This window comes from Onychostoma macrolepis, chromosome 04 (assembly GCF_012432095.1).
Source record: "Onychostoma macrolepis isolate SWU-2019 chromosome 04, ASM1243209v1, whole genome shotgun sequence".
Classification (NCBI taxonomy): Eukaryota; Metazoa; Chordata; class Actinopteri; order Cypriniformes; family Cyprinidae; genus Onychostoma; species Onychostoma macrolepis.
This window is the reverse complement of record NC_081158.1, coordinates 34,065,886-34,086,889: the sequence shown is the minus strand read 5'-3', so window position 1 is coordinate 34,086,889 and position 21,004 is coordinate 34,065,886. Positions and strand designations below refer to the sequence as shown.

Below are 21,004 nucleotides of genomic sequence, written 5' to 3'. Positions count from 1 at the left end.
TAAAGGATTTTCTGCAACGTAATTTTGTCTGCATGTGAATTATTTATTAGCCTATTTTCTAATCCATGCAGCAAAATGCTTTAAAAACAGCTGTAAGAATTACTTTATTGCATTCCAGATGATTTTAAAGAACTTTTCACTATAAATTTTACGGGTAGCTTGAATGTAAAACATTGTCATGACTTTCGTTGTATTCCCATTTGTAAAATAGGCTACAAATTAATTTTGGTAGTCTAACCTGACCTGTTTATAAGCAGAAATGGACTTTGGCATGCAAAAGACTGATACGTTCATTATTAATGGCATGGCTGGTTCAGTCGACAGAAATACGGCTATAATTTACTGCTGAAATGTTTGCGGGGCAAATCACAGGTCAGTCTGAGCGCTCATGGTACGCAAAGTGCGTCCAGCCGTAAACCTGCAGGCGCCACTGACCACAAATGACACAAGCATGAAATGATGGTTCTCAATTACGAATTGGGTTTCTGCAATGTGCTCCCCGAGTAAGAACACATCCTCTGAAAGTTGAAGAACAGAAAAAAAAAAACAGCAAGAGATAATGAGAGAGTACCAGTTCCTGCTGTAATAATGTTACACGTAAGTAACGTTAGTTACGACGACATAATATTATAAATAGTAAAATAACCAAAATTATTGTTCAGTCTTACTTGTGAAAGGTAATCCCACGCGATCTGGTATCTGCGCGGGTTATTGCAACAGTAAACTGCACAAAATACGGGAATAAATTGCTCGCTCTCCATTGACTCCAGTGCTAGCGTAGAGTGAGGAGACCCAACCAATATGGCGGCGACGCTGGATTACGTTCCAGCATGTCATGAGGCGTCTACGTATATTATGTCTATGGTTAGGTGCTTCGACACCCTTGTTAATCAGCTACTGATTTTAGGAATAAATTATGGGTAGGGTTAGGTTTAGGGGTAGAGATTGGGTTAAGTCTATATTTTTGGACAATAATGTTGATCCAGGATCAACAAAAGATGTTGATCCAGGAACATGTCTTACTTGATCATCCCAATCGCTGGGCACTCGCTGATGGACAACCGCATTAAAAAAAAAATACATTTTAAAAAGTTTTATATATATCATTTTTTATATATTTGTCACAAACAGAGCCGAGAACCAAGAGTGAGAGGTGAATGTGACTTTTATTAATGGAATGAAAGCAGATGATATGTGTAAGTCTGAGTGTCTCTTGGAATGGGGGAGATCAAGCAATGTCCTTTGGGGAGAGTGTCCGGGGAGCAATGGAAGTAGTCGTAGGAGTTCGCTGGAGTATCGCGGGGGAGATCTGAGGAGCAAACAAAAGAGAGTTAGTGATGCGAGGAGCCAGGTCTGTGTTCAGTGTGTGAACCGTAGACCGGACGATGAATGCCAGAGAGTGTGGGTGCTTTATGGGAGTGCTGATGAGGGTGCACAGGTGCAGGTGATCAGAACTCAGGTGATTGCGATCTCGTGATTGCTGGTGATGACGGCGACAGTGACTCTCTGACACTACCCCCCCCCCCCTCCAGGGGCGGCTCCTGAGGCCCTTACACGGCGACGGGGGCGACCTCGACCTCTGGGTGCGGGACGGTCAGGATGGTTGCGGTGGAATTCTTGGAGCAATAGAGGGTCCAGGATGTTGTCCCGGGCCACCCAGGATCTCTCTTCCGGCCCATAGCCCTCCCAGTCGACTAAATACTCCAGTCGGCCTCCCCGCCGCCGTGAGTCCAGAATTTCGTGGACCTGGTAGATGGAGGGTTGGTCCAGGATATCTGGAGGAGGAGGCTCGTCCGGTTCTTGTGGATCTGGGGTGAGAGAAGAACAAGGTTTCAATAGGGACACGTGGAATGTGGGGTGAATTCGGTACCTGGGAGGAAGTTGGAGCTGATATGCAACCTCGTTGATCTGCCTCAAGATCTTGAACGGACCTATGTAGCGGGGACTCAGCTTTTTACAGGGCAGGCGGAGCCGCAGTTCTCGGGTGGAGAGCCACACTCGATCTCCAGGATAGTAAGTGGGAGTGGGCTTACGGCGGGCGTCTGCGAAGGCCTTATGTCTCCACACTGCCCGTTGCAGGTGGACGTGTGCTGAGTCCCACACTCTCTCGCTCACCCGGAACCAGTGGTCAACAGCTGGAACCTCAGAAGGCTCTCCCGTCCACGGGAAGAGTGGTGGTTGGTAACCGAGTATGCACTGAAAGGGTGTTAGGCTGGTGGTGTCTTGCCTGAGGGAATTCTGAGCATACTCGGCCCACGGGAGGAAACGGCTCCAGCTGTGTTGGTCTTCGTGACAGTATGCCCGGAGGTGACGTCCGAGTTCTTGAATCTTCCGCTCAGTCTGGCCATTTGTCTGGGGATGGTAACCCGAGGACAAACTCACTGTGACTCCCAGTAGGCGGAAGAAGGCCCTCCAGACATGGGAAATGAATTGAGGCCCACGGACGGAAACTATGTCCTTGGGAATTCCATAATGTCGGAAGACGTTGTGAAAGAGGTGTTCTGCGGTCTCCATCGCGGTGGGCAAGCTTGGAAGGGGAAACAATTTGCAACCCTTGGAGAATCGATCAACTACTACTAGTACACGTGTTCCCGTCTGAGTCAGGCAAATCAGTCACAAAATCGATTCCAATGTGGGACCACGGTCTGCGAGGAACGGGGAGAGGAATGAACTTGCCCACCGGTAGTTGCCGAGGAGTGGAAGACATGGCGCAGACTGAGCAACTCTGGACGAACCTGGTGACATCATGGGACATACTGGGCCACCAGTACCGAGCTTGGAGGAGCGAGAGGGTCCGTTGTCTGCCTGGGTGTCCAGAGCCCGGTACGGAGTGAACTGAGCCCAGAAGGGGTATTCGAAGATCCGTGGGGACGTACGTCTTCCCTTCTGGGCCTCCCAGCGGAGCAGGTTCGGTGAGGGTGGCGGCTCGGATGTCGTCGTCGATGTTCCAGACAATGGGATTTACTATGAGGGCTGGAGGGAGAATTGGTTCAGGATCAGTGGGGGAATCTGGTGAATGAATACGGGAAAGGCCATCAGCTTTGCCATTTCGGTTACCGGGACGGTAGGTGATGGTGAAATGAAATCGGGTGAAAAATAAGGCCCACCGGGCTTGACGAGGGTTGAGTCTTCTGGCTTCACGGAGGTATTGGAGGTTCTTGTGATCAGTGATGACAGTGAATGGATGTTTGGCTCCCTCCAGCCAGTGCCGCCACTCCTCAAGGGCCAGTTTAATGGCTAGGAGTTCTCTGTTGCCGATGTCATAATTCTGCTCCGCGGGGGTTAGTTTCTTCGAATAATATGCGCAAGGCCGGAGGCTGGGAGGCTCGCCATAATGCTGCGACAGTATGGCCCCGACGCCGGTGGTAGAGGCGTCCACTTCCATGACGAAAGGCTGATCAGGGTTGGGATGGCGGAGGATGGGGGCCGTACTGAATGCATTCTTCAAGGCATCGAAGGCTTCGTGGGCGCTGGAATCCAAGGACAGGGACTTGGGCTTACCTCTGAGTAAGGTGGTGATGGTGCTGTGAGCATGCTGAAATTCTTTATGAATCGGCGATAGAAATTTGCAAATCCTAGAAATCTCTGGAGTTCTTTGATCGTTTGGGGGATTGGCCAGGTGGAGACAGCAGATACTTTCCCCTAGTCCATTTGTATTCCCTCCTTGCCAATGATGTATCCGAGGAACTGTACCGTGGGGCGATGGAATTTTCCAATTTGAGGTAGAGTTGGTGGTGTCTCAGCTTCTCTAGGACCTGCGCAACGTGGTGGCGATGGTCGGCCAAGTTCCGGGAGTAAATCAGGATGTCATCAATGTATACCATGACGAAACGATGGAGGAACTCCCGGAACACCTCGTTCATGAATCCCTGGAATATGGAAGGGGTGTTGGCAAGACCATAGGGCATGACCAGATACTTATAGTGGCCGGACGGGGTAATGAAGGCGATTTTCCACTCATCCCCCTTCCTGATCCGAACGAGGTTATATGCGCTGCGCAGGTCCAGCTTCGTAAAGACGCGGGCCCCACGGAGTTCCTCGAGGGCGGCCGGGACCAGGGGAAGAGGATATGGGAGTTTGACGGTTTGGGAGTTGAGGGCTCTGTAACCAATGCAAGCCCTCTGTAAGCCCCCGTCCTTCTTACCCACGAAGAAGAAGCTTGAAGCCGCTGGAGAACTGGATGGCCGGATATATCCCTGTTGAATAGCCTCCTCGATGTATTCCTCCATAGCCTTGGGGTATACTCGACCCTTGGGGAGTTTGTACCCAGCCAGCAGATCTATGGCACAGTCCCATGGCCGATGTGGTGGTAATTGCGTGGCTGCCTGCTTACAAAAAACATCATGGAATGCCCTGTAATCAGATGGGACTTCCAGAACTTCATCGGAGTCAGGACTTTCAATCCGCGTGGAGGCCACTTGGAGTTCCGTGGACTTGAAAGAGGGTTGTGGAATGTTCTGGAGACACTGTTGATGGCACCCTTCACTCCAACGAATTATCTCACTTGTTTCCCATCTGATTACCGGTGAATGGAGGATGAGCCAGGGGCGTCCCAGGGTAATGCTTTAGCCCAATTTAACACTCTCCCGGAGAGGAGGGAAATTAAAAAAGCTACCTTGGAGCGCTCGGTGGGGAATTTCTGCGGTTGCATCTCTAGATACAGGGACAGTTGGAGTAAAAAGCCGCCACACTCAGCCGAATCACCCGCATAGGTGGCAGGCAGCGCCATGGGACTGGCGGAGGCAGATGGAGGAGCTGGAGGTGGAAGCAAGGAGGCCCGCAGAGTGTTAACCAGCTCCTCCAGGATCTCCGAGGGTGACGATGGCCAGGGATCCATGCTGGTGACGGTGTTGGTCCGGTCTTCTGTCAGAAACAGAGCCGAGAACCAAGAGTGAGAGGTGAATGTGACTTTTATTAATGGAATGAAAGCAGATGATATGTGTAAGTCTGAGTGTCTCTTGGAATGGGGGAGATCAAGCAATGTCCTTTGGGGAGATTGTCCGGGGAGCAATGGAAGTAGTCGTAGGAGTTCGCTGGAGTATCGTAGGGGAGATCTGAGGAGCAATCAAAAGAGAGTTAGTGATGCGAGGAGCCAGGTCTGTGTTCAGTGTGTGAACCGTAGACCAGACGATGAATGCCAGAGAGTGTGGGTGCTTTATGGGAGTGCTGATGAGGGTGCACAGGTGCAGGTGATCAGAACTCAGGTGATTGCGATCTCGTGATTGCTGGTGATGACGGCGACAGTGACTCTCTGACAATATTATATATAAAAACTTTTTAAAATATAAAATGTATGTTTATTTGCAACAGTTATGCTAACAACAATAAAAAGACTATTGACATTTAAACAGCGACATCTGCTGACGCACACCATGCTGCGTCACGGGAACATCCCATCTGAAGATTATGAGGAAATTACGCTCCCTTCACCAAGTGCATTCCAAACGACTACATAATGACACGCACGTGCCCTGCTCACTCCAAAGTCCCCACTCCAAGGGGATAGGGATGATCACTTCCATTTGGAACTGCCTGTGAACCGTTCGATACACGACACAACGCGTACCGTTACACCACTATTAAAAATACAATAATTTTTTACACTGTAGAGACCATTTGACATTGCAGAGATCATTAAAAATTAAACTACTAAAAATTACAAGAACACAACAATTACTAAAATTTTAACTTAAATTAAAAATATAAAAATAAAAACTGATTCAAAATATTAATAAAAACTATGATATGAAATGTAATGATTCAGTATTACATTTTAAAATTAAAATATTTTAAATGTACTAAATTATAATACTACGTTTTATTTATATACCGCCTTTCCTGAGCTCAAGGACACTTTACAATAAACATCCAATAGGTGAAGATAACATCAAATAATAATACAGAGGATAACTTCAGACAAAATACAGGAAATGAAGGGAACACCAGACCTCAAAGGAATAATATAGGACAGATGAAACATGGGTCAACTTAAGAAAGGTAACATTCTGAGATGTTTTGAGCAGCGATTTAAATTCAGACAGGTTATTGACTAGACAGAGTGATCTGGGGAGAGAATTCCATAATTTCAGAGCTAAATGATCTGAAGGCGATACCGAGGGACAGCGAGAAGGCCAGACTCAGAGGACCATAGTGAACAAGGTGTAGCATAGGGAAGGAGCAAATCACGAAGATAACAAGGAAAGGTTTAAAAGTAAACAGGAGAATTTTAAACTTAATACGATAGGCCACAAGTAACCAATGCAAATCTGCTAGAATTGGGGTGATATGGGCCGAACACTTGGTGCGGGTGAGAATACGAGTGGGTGAGTTTTGAATATACTGTAATTTAGCAATGGAGATAACAGGTAAGCCAGTGAAAAGGACAATACAATAATTGAGACGTGACGAAACAAAAGCATGGATGAGAGTTTCTGCATCTTTGACACTAATGAAAGGACGGAGCTGGACAATTCTTCGTAAATTAAAGAATGCTGACTTAGTGAGATTTAATATGGGACTGAAAAGAAAGAGAGGAGCCAAACAAAACACCAACATTTTTGACGATACTAGATGGTGTGATGAGAGAGCCAGTGATATCGCAGGTAAAGTCAGCGGGAACTTTGGTTGTGAGTGAAGGGGTTCCAATAATGATGATCTCAGTTTTATCCATATTAAGTTTCAGAAAGTTAGAGTTGAGCCATGCTTTTATTTCCTGCATGCAGATAGAAATTTGGTCAATTTGGGTGGATAAAGAAGACATGCAAGATGTGTACATTTGAATGTCATTAGCATAAAAATAATAGCTAAAGCCATGATACTGCAGAATCTGACAATCAAATGGTAAAATATAAACGATAAACAGTAAAGGCCCAAGAACGGAACCCTGGGGGACGCCTTGTTTCAGGAGGGCAGTAGGAGATCTGAAATCCTGAACAGAGATGTAGAACTGTCTTTCAAAGAGGTATATGAAGAGAACCAGGAAAGAGCAGTATCAGAAATACCCACAGCCGAAAAATAAGCATATCATGAGAAATGGTATCGAAGGCAGGGCTGAGGTCAATTAGCAGAAGTAAAGAGAGTGAGCCAGTGTCGCAACAAAGTAATAAATCATTAACTACCTTTACAAGGGCAGTTTTGGTACTATGTAGAGCAGTGTTTTTCAAACTTTTTCAGAGCGACCCTATTTCTTTCTTTTTAAATTGACGCGACTCATATATATTCAGTGCCCTCCACTATTATTGGCACCCTTGATAAATATGAGCAAAAGTGGCTGTGAAAATAAATCTGCATTGTTTATCCTTTTTATCTCTCATTCAAAAAATGCACAAAATTCCAACCTATCATTGAAGTAAAGCAATTGAAAGTAGGTGGAAAACCTTATTGTGCAATAAATGCTTTCTCTAATTCATGTTGGCCACAATTATTGGCACCCAATTATTGCATTATTATTCCTTTTCCCGTAACAGCTCTAAATTTTCTCCTATAATGCCTGATGAGGTTAGAGAACACCTGACAAGAGATCAGAGACCATTCCTTCATCCAGAATCACTCCAGACCCTTTAGATTCCCAGCTCTATGTTGGTCACTCAATATACTTCAAAGATATTTTACTCATAAGAATTTCTAGGGGTGCCAATAATTGTGGCCAACATGCAGTGGAGAAAAACATTTATTTTATCACGGGATTTTCTCCCCACTTTCAATTGTCTTACTTCGATGATAAGTTAGAATTTTGTAATTTTTTTTGAATGGAAGAAGTATAAACAATGCAGATTTATTTTCACAGCCACCTTTTCTCATATTTATCAAGGGTGCCAATAATAGTGGAGAGCACTGTATATATATATATATATATATATATATATATATACCCACTGCGCCATGTGACGTCGGAGTGACGTCTTTTCCATGTTATTTTTGGACGTCCAATTTAGGTCCACTGAAGGGGTTGTTTTGTAACGCCAGGCGACGTCTTTTTCGGCGTCTACAGCACGTCATATATTGGCGTCCGTGGGACTTCCGTGTAAGGGCTATTTATAGTCCAAATGTGGTCATTGTGGACGTCTTTTCAACGTCAAATTTAGACTTATTTTATATATCATTTTTACTTAACTTCTATAACTGTAGTCCTGTGTTTTGTTTGGCTCAGCAGCTAGATTCAACAGGAAAATGTAAAAAAAAAAAACATGGCCTATTTGGCATACACATAATAAATCGTGACTGTTTATTATAAAAAAATCTGTATTCATATGTATCAATCATGTTGATAACAACAATGTTGATATTTGTAAATAAAAAAAATATTACATACAATCATGTAAATTTCCTGCACCTAGACGTCCAAATGATGTCAAAAAAAATACCCAGTTCAAAGGTCAAATGTCGAACGTCAATCTGACGTCCAATTTGGGTCATGGTTAGACGTCCAAATAGAGGACCTAGTTTGGACGTCGGAATAGATGTCCAGAATTGGTCATGGACCGACGGACCCAATATAGACATGATCTGCACGTCTATCCGACGTCCAATGTTTAGTGGGTATATACACACACATACACACACAGAATATGTATTTAATATTAGAAAGAAAGAAAGAAGGAAATACAACTGCGCTACATGCCGATCTGGGAAGGATGCTCTGTTCCAAAATCAAATCACTGTCGGTGCTTCTGAAATTAGTGAGGGTGCTTGCCTTCATGCACATCTATCTGACATATCATATTTTGTCCAGTCCATAGTTATGATTATCACAATGTCATTGCAATTTCAAGAGAATATGCAGATTTCACTTCCGAAAGTTTGTTGCAAGTACGACACATCCTCTTAGCAGCATGAAAAACTAAACTTTTATTCAAATTCTGAATGGAGAATAGGCTATATACAGCAAAGAAAGCACGCAAAGTGTGCTTCCTTAATAAGCTGTCACTCATTTCAGTGTATCGCGATCTCTAATTCCGCTATAATCAATGAATCTGTCAACACAGCACAATTAATCTCTTATTTACATCACCTACACTTTGTTCATTATAATCAGAGGATTTGCGTCGCAAGCTTCCAGAACTCTGGACTGAACAAGAGTGGATTCTGACTCACTAAAGCTCCTCTGATTGGCCACTGCGTTATAGAAATCAACAGATGTGTGTCTGATTTGCTACAATGTACAACGCTGCAAAAACAGAGAGCAAACACAAATACACATTTGATTCTGACCCGAGGCGGCTGCCGGTTACTTTCGTTTTGTTGTTTATGTTATTTATGTTATTTAGTTGCTTCTTTCCTGAGTCTTGAACTTGGTTACATACGTTTTCCTTAAATCATTCTGGCGACCAATTTTTTAAATCTCGCGACCCAGGGTTTGAAAACCACTGATGTAGAGGACGGAAGCCAGACTGAAATGGGTCGAAGAGATTATTGCAACTTCATCACAAATGTGTAAATACAAATATAATTAAATACATGAAATGTCCTGTTAGATTTGTTAGGGAACTTGCTGTTTACATGTTTTTACCCTGGAATAACAACTGCGCTACAGATCTTCTTTATCATAACAATCATATTCTCTCTTTCAGCTGCACCCAATATCTCCAGCTCTTGTAGCCGAAACAGTGTAATCGCGTGTGTCTGTGAGGCTCATGGGAATCCCTGTCCTACACTAGAGTGGCGTCTGTCTGGACATGTGCTCGCTAACTCTACAGAAACCTCCATCAGAGAGGAGACGCTAGGAAGCACAGGAGTGAAGAGCGTCCTGACCACCCGTCAGTCCCTCACAGACACGCACGTCCTGCAGTGTTTCAGCTCAAACACTTACGGCAGAGCGAGTCAACAGTTTCAAGCCACCCCAACGCCACAAGAGACAAGTGAGAAACACAAAACAACAGCTTTATCTGATCGACAAGAAAGATCACAGATGATGTCTTTACCCTTGTGAGAATGAAGTGCTCTTCTTTAAGCGCACTCAAAACTTAAAGGTTTATTATTTAAAAAACTGTACTTGCTGATAAAAGAGAGCACACCTTCATGACTATGTTTCTTAACACACTTAAGTACACTTTTAAGAAGTGCACTTTGTAATAAAGTTTTACTTAGAAGCACATTTCAAATCATTATGTTTTAGTTATCTTTTATTGTTCTTTTAATGATTATTTCAATGTGTCGACTAACATACTAAAGCACATACTTTACTATAATATGAACTGCAGTGTGTTATTCTATATACATATAAGGTTATTATAGTTAATTAAAAATGAAGTTAAAAATTCTTATAATAAACGTTAACTGAAATTTTATATATATATATATATATATATATATATATATATATATATAAACTCTTTATTTAAGCTAGTTGCAAGGCATAATTGTTCCTTTTAATTTAGTTTAACTTGTACTAAAATCAAATCAAATTAAATAAAAATTAATAATTAATAAAAACTATATAACTAAAACTTGACTATGAACTGATTCAAAATATTAATAAAAACTATAATAGTATCTCAATGACACTAAAATAACACTAATTCAATATTATTTTTAAAGTTAATATATTTTCATTGTAATAAATTACAACATCATCATTACTAATGCGTAAATAAATGCAAATATTTAAATACATGACACAAGTTTCAATGGAAAAGTATATTTTGGTTTACTGACATACATTTGGCAGTACACTTTTACCATATTTCAAAGACAATACAGGTTATTATGAAATTAAAAAGTTGTTCTTAAGTGGGTCAAAAAGTGCTCTTAAGTTAATTTTGCATGTAATATTAATTTAACTATAAAATATTTTTATTTAATGCAATTAAGTTTTCAACAGTGTGAGGAGATCCCTCAGCAGGATCAACAAACGAAAAGCTCCGGGTCCTGACAACATTCCTGGGTGTGTACTGAGAGACTGTGCAGAGGAACTCACTGATGTCTTCACAAACATTTTCAACATCTCGCTACGTCAGGCTGTTATCCCCACAAGCTTCAAAGTTACCACCATCATTCCAGTCCAGAAGTCGTCGTCTCCCTCTTGCTTCAATGACTACCGTCCATTTGCACTTACTCCCATCCTCATGAAGTGCTTTGAACGGCTAGCCATGCACCACATCAAGTCTGTCCTCTCCCCTCCCTGGACCCCTTCCAGTTTGCATATCGGCCCAACCGCTCAACCGATGAACCCATTGCCACTGCCCTCCACTCTTCCCTCACACATCTGGACAAAAAAGACTCATATGTCAGAATGCTGTTCATAGACTTCAGTTCAGCATTCAACACAATCATCCCTCAACAGGTCATTCACAAATTGGTCCAGCTGGGGCCCAACACCTTGCTGTGCAACTGGCTGTTGAACTTCCTGACTGGGAGACCTCAGGCAGTATGGCACATCCAGCACCATCACACTGAACACAGGGTCCCCCCAAGGATACGTGCTGAGCCCCCTCCTCTTCACTTTGCTGACCCACGACTGCACACCGTCAAACAACTCCAACTTCTTCATTAAATTTGTGGACGACACAACTGTGGTGGGTTTCATTAGCAACAGAGATGAGACAAACTACAGGAGTGAAGTGAGCCGCCTGGCCAGGTGGTGCAGAGGCAACAATCTCTCTGAATGTGGAGAAGACGAAGGAGATTGTTGTTGACTTCAGGAGAGTACACACTCAGCATGCTCCTCTGACCATCAAAGGTGCGACTGTGGAGAGAGTGAGCAGCACCAAGTTGCTGGGTGTACACTTCACAGAGGACCTTTCCTGGACTAACAGCACCGTAACACTGGCCAAGAAAGCATCATCTCTACTTCCTCCACGAACTGAGAAGAGCCAGAGCCCTGACTCCTATCACGTGCACCTTCTACAGAGGCACCATTGAGAGCATCCTGACTAGCTGCATCACTGTGTGGTATGGTGCCTGCAACGCGTCCTGCCGCAAGACCGTCCAATGCATAGTGAGAGCAGCTGAGAATATTGTTGGTGTCACTTAGGGCTGCAACAACGAATCGATTAAATCGATAAAAATCGATTACTAAAAGCGTTGGCAACGAATTTCATAATCGATTCGTTGTGTCGCGCGACGCGGAGACGTTTGATTATTAAAAAAAAAAAAAAAAAAAAACTTTAGTTGAGCACGGAGCGGAGTGAACACACTCGGTCTCTCTCGCGCACGGATGCTAGCAGAGTTTGGCGCCTCATAAATAAAAAAAAAAAGTAAAAAAAAAAAAAAAAAAACGAGCGGAGGTAGAGGAAAGATACATGGCGGAGGCAGAGAAATCCGTGCGACCCAAGTCATCCAAGGTGTGGGAGCAGGGGCGGCGTTTGCGTATGGCAGAGTATGCAGTTGCCATACCCTAGCCCAGTCAGGTGCTGTGAAAAATTATCCAAACTTGAGTCGCTTATAATTCGTTTTTATTATTTTAAATCAGAGAGTTTTAAAAATAGTAAACCAATGATAAGCATTAAAATAACTTGTCAGTAAAACTTCGTAACGCCATTGGATCATCGAGCTCTCAGCGAGACCTCGTAACTTCACCCCGCCTCCGTTCAGATTGACGCGCCGCGCACAGCCTGGAGAAAATGAGATCTCTGCTTTTTCGCAATGCAAGGGTGAATAAATAATTGGTGTTTGAATAGTACAGCGTTTTCTTTACTCAAACACTATGTCAGTAAAGGATAATGTTTTTGTGTGTTTGAAGAGTGGAGAAGAATTAGTTATTTGCTGTCTATATACGTTTTAAATATCCTGTGCATTATGTGCATAAGCGCTTAATTTGAGATTTTGGCCAAGTGTATTAAACAACAAGAAAAAACTAAGCGCCCATATAGCTACAATCAAAGTTATATAACCTGTAAAAGTTGATGAAAGCATAATGCACTTAATGCTAACTTTATTTTTTGTGTTAGTCCATTTTTATTTTATTTTATTATTATTATAACAGCTCAGGGATGTTCAAGGAGCAACATGTTTGTGCACTTTCTAAAGATTTTAGTTCTGTTTTTGAATAAAGGGTTGGAAATGAATGCTTTTTTTTAAATCCGATTCATCGATTAATCGAAAAAATAATCGACAGATTAATCGATTATTAAAATAATCGTTAGTTGCAGCCCTAGTGTCACTCTCCCCTCCCTCCAGGACATTTACAGCAACCACCTGACACACAGCTTCTTTAGTCTGCTGCCATCAGGGAGGAGACTGCGGAGTCTCCAGGTCAGGACCAGCAGACTGAAGGACACCTTCATCCATCAGGCTGTCAGGAAGCTCAACTCTCTCCCGGATATCCCCCCTCCTCTGTCATTTAAAATTATAGGCTAAGCAAAATATAAACAAAACCGAGTTGAGCGTTCTTCAAGGACAGCGCATCCACACTTTTCTCCATCTTTATTCTGCTCTGTCACTCATCGACAACCTGCTTGTTCTGTCTGCGGGCCGTAGGCTATATTCACTGGTAGGCTAGCCTGCTCTGAGCATCCTTATGCGTATGCTGTGCACAGACACTCGCAAATAAAACGAAGCACTGTTTCATGCGTGCAGCGCGTGCATAACAGTCCAGTGCAGGCTGTACCGGTGCTTGAATAAGGCGCAGATATGCTGTTCTGAAAAGACGTCGGGAATGGTATATTGTTAGACCACCCGCTCCCGTTCAAATTGCACCAGAGTTACCGACCGCAACCGTGTTTTATTCGGGAATTTAATCCCGCGTCGCAAGAAATCTGATCGGGTCCCGTGGTTTCCGCGGGACAGCCGCGGGAATGCAGACCTCTACTCTGACTCTGATAACTATCTGTATGCATCAAGGGTCTGAGAGTATTGCAATTTCAATTCTCTGTATGTGCCGTGCATGTGGCAGAATTGACAATAAAGCAGACTTTGACTTTGACTTTCCATAATTATTTAAAAGTATGCTGAAGTGTAGTTCTTTTTCACAAGGGAACTGTTTCCTCTAGTCTAGACAGTAATGAGATCAAATGTCGACCAAATGGAAACTTTTCTTCAGAGAAATGTGCTCATATTTGCCAAAAAACTAATTTCTCAATATGAACTCAAATATTTCTCTCAAATCCAGGATCAAATGATCTGATCTGTTCCTCAGATTCATTTTACAGCTCTGTACTGTAGGAAAGACCCATTTGGGTCTGTTTTTATTTCTCCTGAGATACATCTGAGATGACTATAGATAAGAATAACAGTAAGATCTTCTGAACTATGAAACACCAACCTCTGAGCAATAAAACTCTGCTTTCCAGGTTTCCAGCCTCTGTCTGTTCTGTTTGGAGCTGCTGTCGGTGCGTCAGTGATAATGATCATGTGCATCGTGATGCTCTGCTATGAACGGTGGGTACAAATGCCCTTTGAGGAATAAGAAAACAAGAAGAAAATATGATACACATACATGCACACACACACACACACACACACGTCTGGTTTGCTATCCTTGTGGGGACTCTCCATAGGCGTAATGGTTTTTATACTGTACAAACTGTATGTGCTATTGCCCTACACCAACTCTACACCTAACCCTACCCCTTACAGGAATGTTTGTGCATTTTTAGATTTTCAAAAAAACACCATTTAGTATGTTTTTTAAGCCTTTTGAATTACGGGGACATAGGCAGTGTCCTCATAAACCACCTTCACATTGTAATACCTCTGTCATACCCATGTCATTATACAAATTTTGTCCCCGTAAACCACAAAAACCAGTACACACATACATATTACATAGATTTTTTCAGCTGGATCACATTGTTCTGATGAGACTTTACCTGGTTTTAACCTCATCACAAGGAGGATTTGTGATTCTGATTGAGATTTTGCATAAGCATAATTTTTTTATGATTTTTCAGAAGAAGGAAAGAAAAACCTTCAGAAACCAGACAAGACGACACATCTGGACTCATTCTGACTCAAACAGTGAGTAATTCATTCTCAAAGACATTACAGACAGTGGTTCAGCAGATCTTCTCCACTCATTTTGCCGTTTCTTCTCCATCAGGCCGTTGCTCTGGATGATGACGGCCAGTTTGTTTACGGCAATAAAGGCATGCTGTCATCCACCGCACCGAGTTCACCAGAATCTCTTCATTATTCCTCCATCGACTTCACAAACACTGAACCACCGTCAGGAGAGATCAGGGGCATCGCCTCGCTGACCAGTGAATACGCTACAGTCCGACACCATCCTGCAGGAGCCACAGACACAGAGAACAACACCTCAACATCTGAGACAGAGCCCAAAAAACAAGACGTGACAGCAGAGATCACAGACACCTCATCACCGGCATCAGAAGACGTGATTTATGAAAACACGAGCCATCGCTACAGACAGAAGGAACCGCTGATCAGTGCAGATGATGCTGAAAAGCAAGACTGAACCAAAGCCTTCAAATCTGTGAGCTCCACAGTGATTTTTAGAGCGATTTAAAGGATCATTCATCCAAAAATGACAATCACAAACCTTTCTTTCTTCTGTGGAACATAAAAGAAGATATCTTAAATGCTTTTTGTTTTTTTTATCAGTGTTTTAACTGGGTAGTTTGCCCAAAAAGACAATTTTCTATTAATTTATTAACCCTCAGGACATCCAAGATGTAGGTTTCTTCAGTAGAACTGTAAAGAAGATGATCCTTGGCGATTCACAGAATGCAAATCAGCAGCTACAGACACTTTTGAGAGTCAAAAGAGCAGATACATGTAAAGCAAAATTAATACTCGTGGCTTCTGGTGATATATTGAGGTCTTTTGAAGTGAAACGATTGGTCTGTGCGAGAAACCAGTCCTGCATAATTTATTTTTATTATGTATTTTATTATACACCAGTGACTATCGTTTCTTATTCAAAATGTTTCCATTCCATTCCATAGGCGTAATGGTTTTTATACTGTACAAACTGTATTTTCTATCGCCCTACACCAACCCTACAACCTAAACCTACCCCTTACAGAAAACTTTGTGCATTTATGCAAGTATGAGCCAGTAACTGCCAGTAAAACTGCCAGTAAAAATTCTGTTATTTGTTTATAAAGCCCTCAATAATTTGGCCCCTCAGTACCTGACAGACCTTCATGGTCCGTACACCCCTTCTAGAAAATTGAGATCCAGTGAACTCTGTCTACTCATCGTGCCTAGATCAGGTCCGAAACTCTGGAACAGGCTACCTCTTCATATTAGATTAGCCCCCTCTATTTCTGCTTTTAAGTCTGCTCTATTTATTCTCTCTCGCTTTCAATAACCCTTGATCATTGGTTCAATTGTTGTTTTGTTATTGTTGTGTTTTAAATTTTATTTCTGAGTCTTTTTTATTCTATTCTGTACCGCACTTTGGTCAACTTCGGTTGTTTTAAATGTGCTTTACAAATATATATTGTATTGTATTGTAGATTTTCAAAAAAACACCATTTTGTATGTTTTTAAAGGGATCATCGGATGCCCATTTTCCACTAGTTGATATGATTCTTTAGGGTCTTAATGAAAAGTCTATAACATACTTTGGTTAAAATTTCTCAATGGTAGTGTAAAAAAACACCTTTTTACCCTGTCAAAATCAGCTCTGTTTTCAGCAAGCTGTTTTTTAGTCCATGTTGCTTTAAATGCTAATGAGCTCTGCTGACCCCACCCCTCTCTTCTGTGGAGTGAGGAGCAGACTGTCAACTTCAGCCACGAAACTGGCTAACTAGCACATTATTAGGAAAGGCGATTTGCAAAGATTCATAAAAAACCCTTATACTCACTTCTTCTGTAGCTGAGGCTGGATCACGAACATAAACGCATTTAGGCAGATCAGGATAGGTGCATTTTTGTCATTATAGGATGGATGTGTACACCCACTTCCTACACACATTTATGTTCAAATAACTTGTAAAGTGAATTTTGCATCCGATGACCCCTTTAAGCTTTTTGAAATTACAGGGACATAGGCAGTGTCCTCATAAACCACCTTCACATTGCAATACCCATGTCAAACCTATGTCATTATACAAATTTGTGTCCTTGTATAAATAAATGAGAATAAAAGAATAAATGAGGACAAAGAAAAGAAATTGGAGATAAAATTCTCTGATTTTGAGGTGTATGAATGGCATTGTGCCGTCTGTATAGATAAGGAAAGAGTTTATGTAAGGTTTTGAGCATAATACATTTAAATCTCACAAATAAACATTTGACAATCTTACAAGTAAATATAGCTACAAGCAGTAATTAAGGGCCCAAGCTCAAAGCATGGCTGGGAACATCAGACCTGCTGCATCAATGAGCAATTAAGGACATATTTATGATTTTAGGCAAAATGGCTGAAAAATCAATACAGTCACTAGTAATGTGATTAGACTGTGACCAAACTGATGTGGTGTGGTCAGAGTAAAGTGACAACGATACATGAAAACTTTCGTGTCAATATGGCAAAGCACTGGATATTGCGGTATATAAAAATGGTTTTGTCTATCTACAGAAAATCCATAACTTTTTGCCAGCATGGTCTGAAGATGATTTGGGTCAAATTAGGTAAAAATTGGACCAATGGTCTAGGAGAAGTTAAAAAGTAGGTTTTCAACGCAAATCAAAATGGCGGACAGTGGCTCATACTTATATGGCTCATATTAATGGTTTATCACTTTTGACCAATAGTTGGTGCCATTACCAAATTGATGTGTCAGGTGACAATCACGCACACAAAGTTTGGTGTCAATATGCTTTGCAGAGATACAGCCTCGGATGCAGTTTGGCATCATTCCAGCAAATTCTTTGATGCATTAAATGATAACCATTTTGTTTATTGACAAAATCTTAATAATTTAATAACTTTTTGTTGACATGGTCTGAAGATCATCTGAATCAAATTTGGTGAAAATCGGACAAAAGGTCTAGGAAGAGTTTTCAACATAAATCAAAATGGTGGACAGGAAGTTCATCTGACTATGGCAAAATTGGGATCTATGTTCTCAGCATGACCCAAAAAATATATTGAGACCTAGCCTTATTAGGCTAATATACTCAAAAGTTATTAGCATTTTTGGACACTACATTATAACTTTTTACCACAAGGTGGCACTGGGCAGAAACATTTTGAGTACCATTATGGCATGGCGCCAAAGACACATCTTGAGTTTCGTAACGATATGCCAATGACCTGCAATGATATAGCATTTTACGATAAAATTCAAAATGGCTGATATGGGAAAATTGGGTATGGTTTGCCTCGGCATGCTCCACCGAATCTAAAGAGAAATTTTTAATATCTCCTGACCACTAGGTGGCACTAGGCTGAAACTATGCAGGTAGCCTCAGGACATGATTATTATAACACATACCAAGTTCGGCCTCAATACCCTAAAGCGATGTGGAGATATAGCCTCACATCCCTTTTGGTGTGCTCTTCGGGAAAATTAAATCATGCATTATTCGAAAAAAAGTTTTGACTAATCTACATGAATTCCATAAGTTTTGCCAGCATGGTCTGAATATGATTTGACTCTAATTTGGTGAAAATCAGACAAACTGTCTAGGACAAGTTTGAAAAATTTGTTTTTTTTAACTATTAAAAATTGTGGAAAATCTTGATCCATACCATTTTCAATTGTGGTGTGCATTTTGACTCTGCATGAGCTAAGGAATCACACGAAAAAATAATTTTGCTTCTACACTTTTCAAAAGTTATTAGCATAAATGTGAAATTTGAACTGTTGGTGGCACAAGAGGGCACCAGTTAGAGACTCCAAACTTGCTTTGGTTAATGTTGAGACTGTCCTCTATCTGTGAGCCAAATTTGAAAGCTTTCCCGCAAGCAGTTCTATGGGCTGCCATAGACTCGAGAGCGGAAGAAAAAGAAGAAGAAGAAGTAGAATAAATGGAAGAAAAATAATAATAAGAACGATTACATTAGGCGCCTTTGGTGCTTGGCCCCTAAATATTTTATCTTTTGAAATTCAAATGCAAAAAATATGGGTAAAATATCACTTTTTTTCTGACAAGTCACTGGTGTTTGGTGATGAGTTTTTGGCTCAAGGTCTGCATTTAAAGTCACACCAGAGGTGTTCAGCTTGGATTAGGACTTTGCTTTCTGCAGACCAGTCAAGTTCTTCTACACTGACTAAACCAATCATTTCTTTTTGAACCTTGCCTTATACACAGAGGCATTGTCATGATAGAATATAAAAGGTTCCTGTCCAAACTGTTGCTATAAAATTAGAAGCACACAGTGTTACACAACAGCACATTCTCATAAACAGACAAAAAAAGTCTCTCAGTTTGTAAAAGAAAAAAAGAGAGAAAAAAATCTTTCCTCTATACTTCTATACTCTACTTTTACTTAATTCTTCCCCATTCTAATATCAAAAATTGTGTAGGCTACTAGCTCTTCTCGTGTTTATTGCCTCTATGATGAATCTGCCAAATGAATAAATGTAATTGTTTGCAGTATTACACTTAGTATACAGGCCTACGTATATGGCTGTAGAAGTGAGAAGCTTGTATTGTTGACTTCACAGTCACTCTCTTCTTCTTTCGGCTTCTGTCAGTATCCCGGGCAAGAAAACATGCTGGCTCACTATTTAGTCCACAATGTCCCACATTACTTTTTTGAAGTACACTATAAAACAGAATTCAGAACATGAGAAGTATTACCGCAATACAATGTTGACATACAATATCTCAAATATGAAATGCAGAAGTCGAGAAGAAATAAAATGCATGTTTCCTGTACATAGTGTTCTTGGATTGCAGTTTTAATGTAATTCAACATGTATTCCTGAGCATCGAGAATTATCATCAACATGAACACTGAACACGATCTCACGAGACAGTGATTTGTTTCAAGCAAATATAAAGAAATGTGTTGAATATTCAGTAAGCTTCATAATGATTTGCATGTATGTCTCAGTCAGGCTAAAAGAGTTCTGGCTAAAAGAGAAGTGGTGAATCTCCGATACGAGCTAAACTGTCGTTTTCACACAGTTCTCCCTCCATTCAGTGTAGAAGCATCAGTTTGAGCTCTAAAAAGGATTTCTGTCGTCTACAACTCTCTTCTCTGGTAAGTCATTTACACACAACACAGTAAAACTTAGATTTACTCCTGTAGTTTTGAGATTTTGAAATAGTAAGGTTTGAAACATTTTCAAGATAAGCATGTCCTGGTTTTCTTTTTCTATTTTTTGCCAGAGATGGGTAGTAACTGAACTGGATTCCATAATCAGATTCCAAAAATCAAGTACTCGTCATTAAAAGAATATTACATTTTATAATGCTCATCAGATTACAATGACTTTTTTATGGATTACATGATTACATACAAGGGCAGTAAATTATTCATAATTTATTGTTTCTCCCTAATTCTTTTTTTTCTTCTAAAAATCCCACTGTGCGTCACACCACTTAGCTTTGACTATATTCACATTATAGAATGGCTGTGTAAATGTCATGTAAATAAATTTGCAAACCATGCATCTGAATTTGGGTGAAAAAAAAGCACTCCTCACGAACTATGTAAAACACTATGTTCATCATATCCAGTAATCTTCAGTAACTGTTGATTCTGGAAGCCTGGACTAAAATTTTGAAACCTGAAAGACTTTTGGGTGTGTAATGTCATTGCTGTTTTCATGTTTATTAATGTTTGTTCATGTGATGCAGGGATTCCTAAATGTTTTTGTCAACCAAACATGAAAACATTTGACATTACATATTTACTTGAAATATCTCTGAAAAGTTAATATTTCAATACTTTAACAACACATTCACATGTTCACAGTTCGATGTGGCTTAACGGTCACATTAACATTCAGTTAAACAAATTAAATATCTCTATTTTTAGTGTTCAAGTGTTTAAATAATTTATTTTAATTGTTTATGATTTAATTAATTACTAACTTTTTATCACCTCGCAAACCCTTAATGCAAAGTTCTTACATTACACTCTTAAAAATAAAGGTGCTTCAAAAGGTTATTTTGAAAATGTATGGCACATCATGAAAAAGAGAATCAGACAATAACAACTATAGGCTGATGAGCAGCTGAAGTCTTGTATCAAGTG

At 41.0% G+C, this 21,004-nt stretch overlaps 1 protein-coding gene across 1 annotated transcript in view; it reads left to right on the top strand.

Annotated features, from left to right (window-relative positions):
• LOC131538294 (myelin-associated glycoprotein-like) overlaps positions 1–17,159 on the top strand; it is a 29,774-nt gene extending 12,615 nt beyond the window's left edge. Inside the window, exons 8-11 of the mRNA XM_058772108.1 lie at positions 9,570–9,857; positions 14,229–14,316; positions 14,829–14,895; positions 14,978–17,159. Coding sequence (XP_058628091.1) covers positions 9,570–9,857; positions 14,229–14,316; positions 14,829–14,895; positions 14,978–15,355 — 821 coding nt within the window. The 3' untranslated portion in view covers positions 15,356–17,159. The remainder of the gene's footprint in view (positions 1–9,569; positions 9,858–14,228; positions 14,317–14,828; positions 14,896–14,977) is intronic.
• The last annotated feature ends 3,845 nt before the right edge of the window (positions 17,160–21,004 follow it).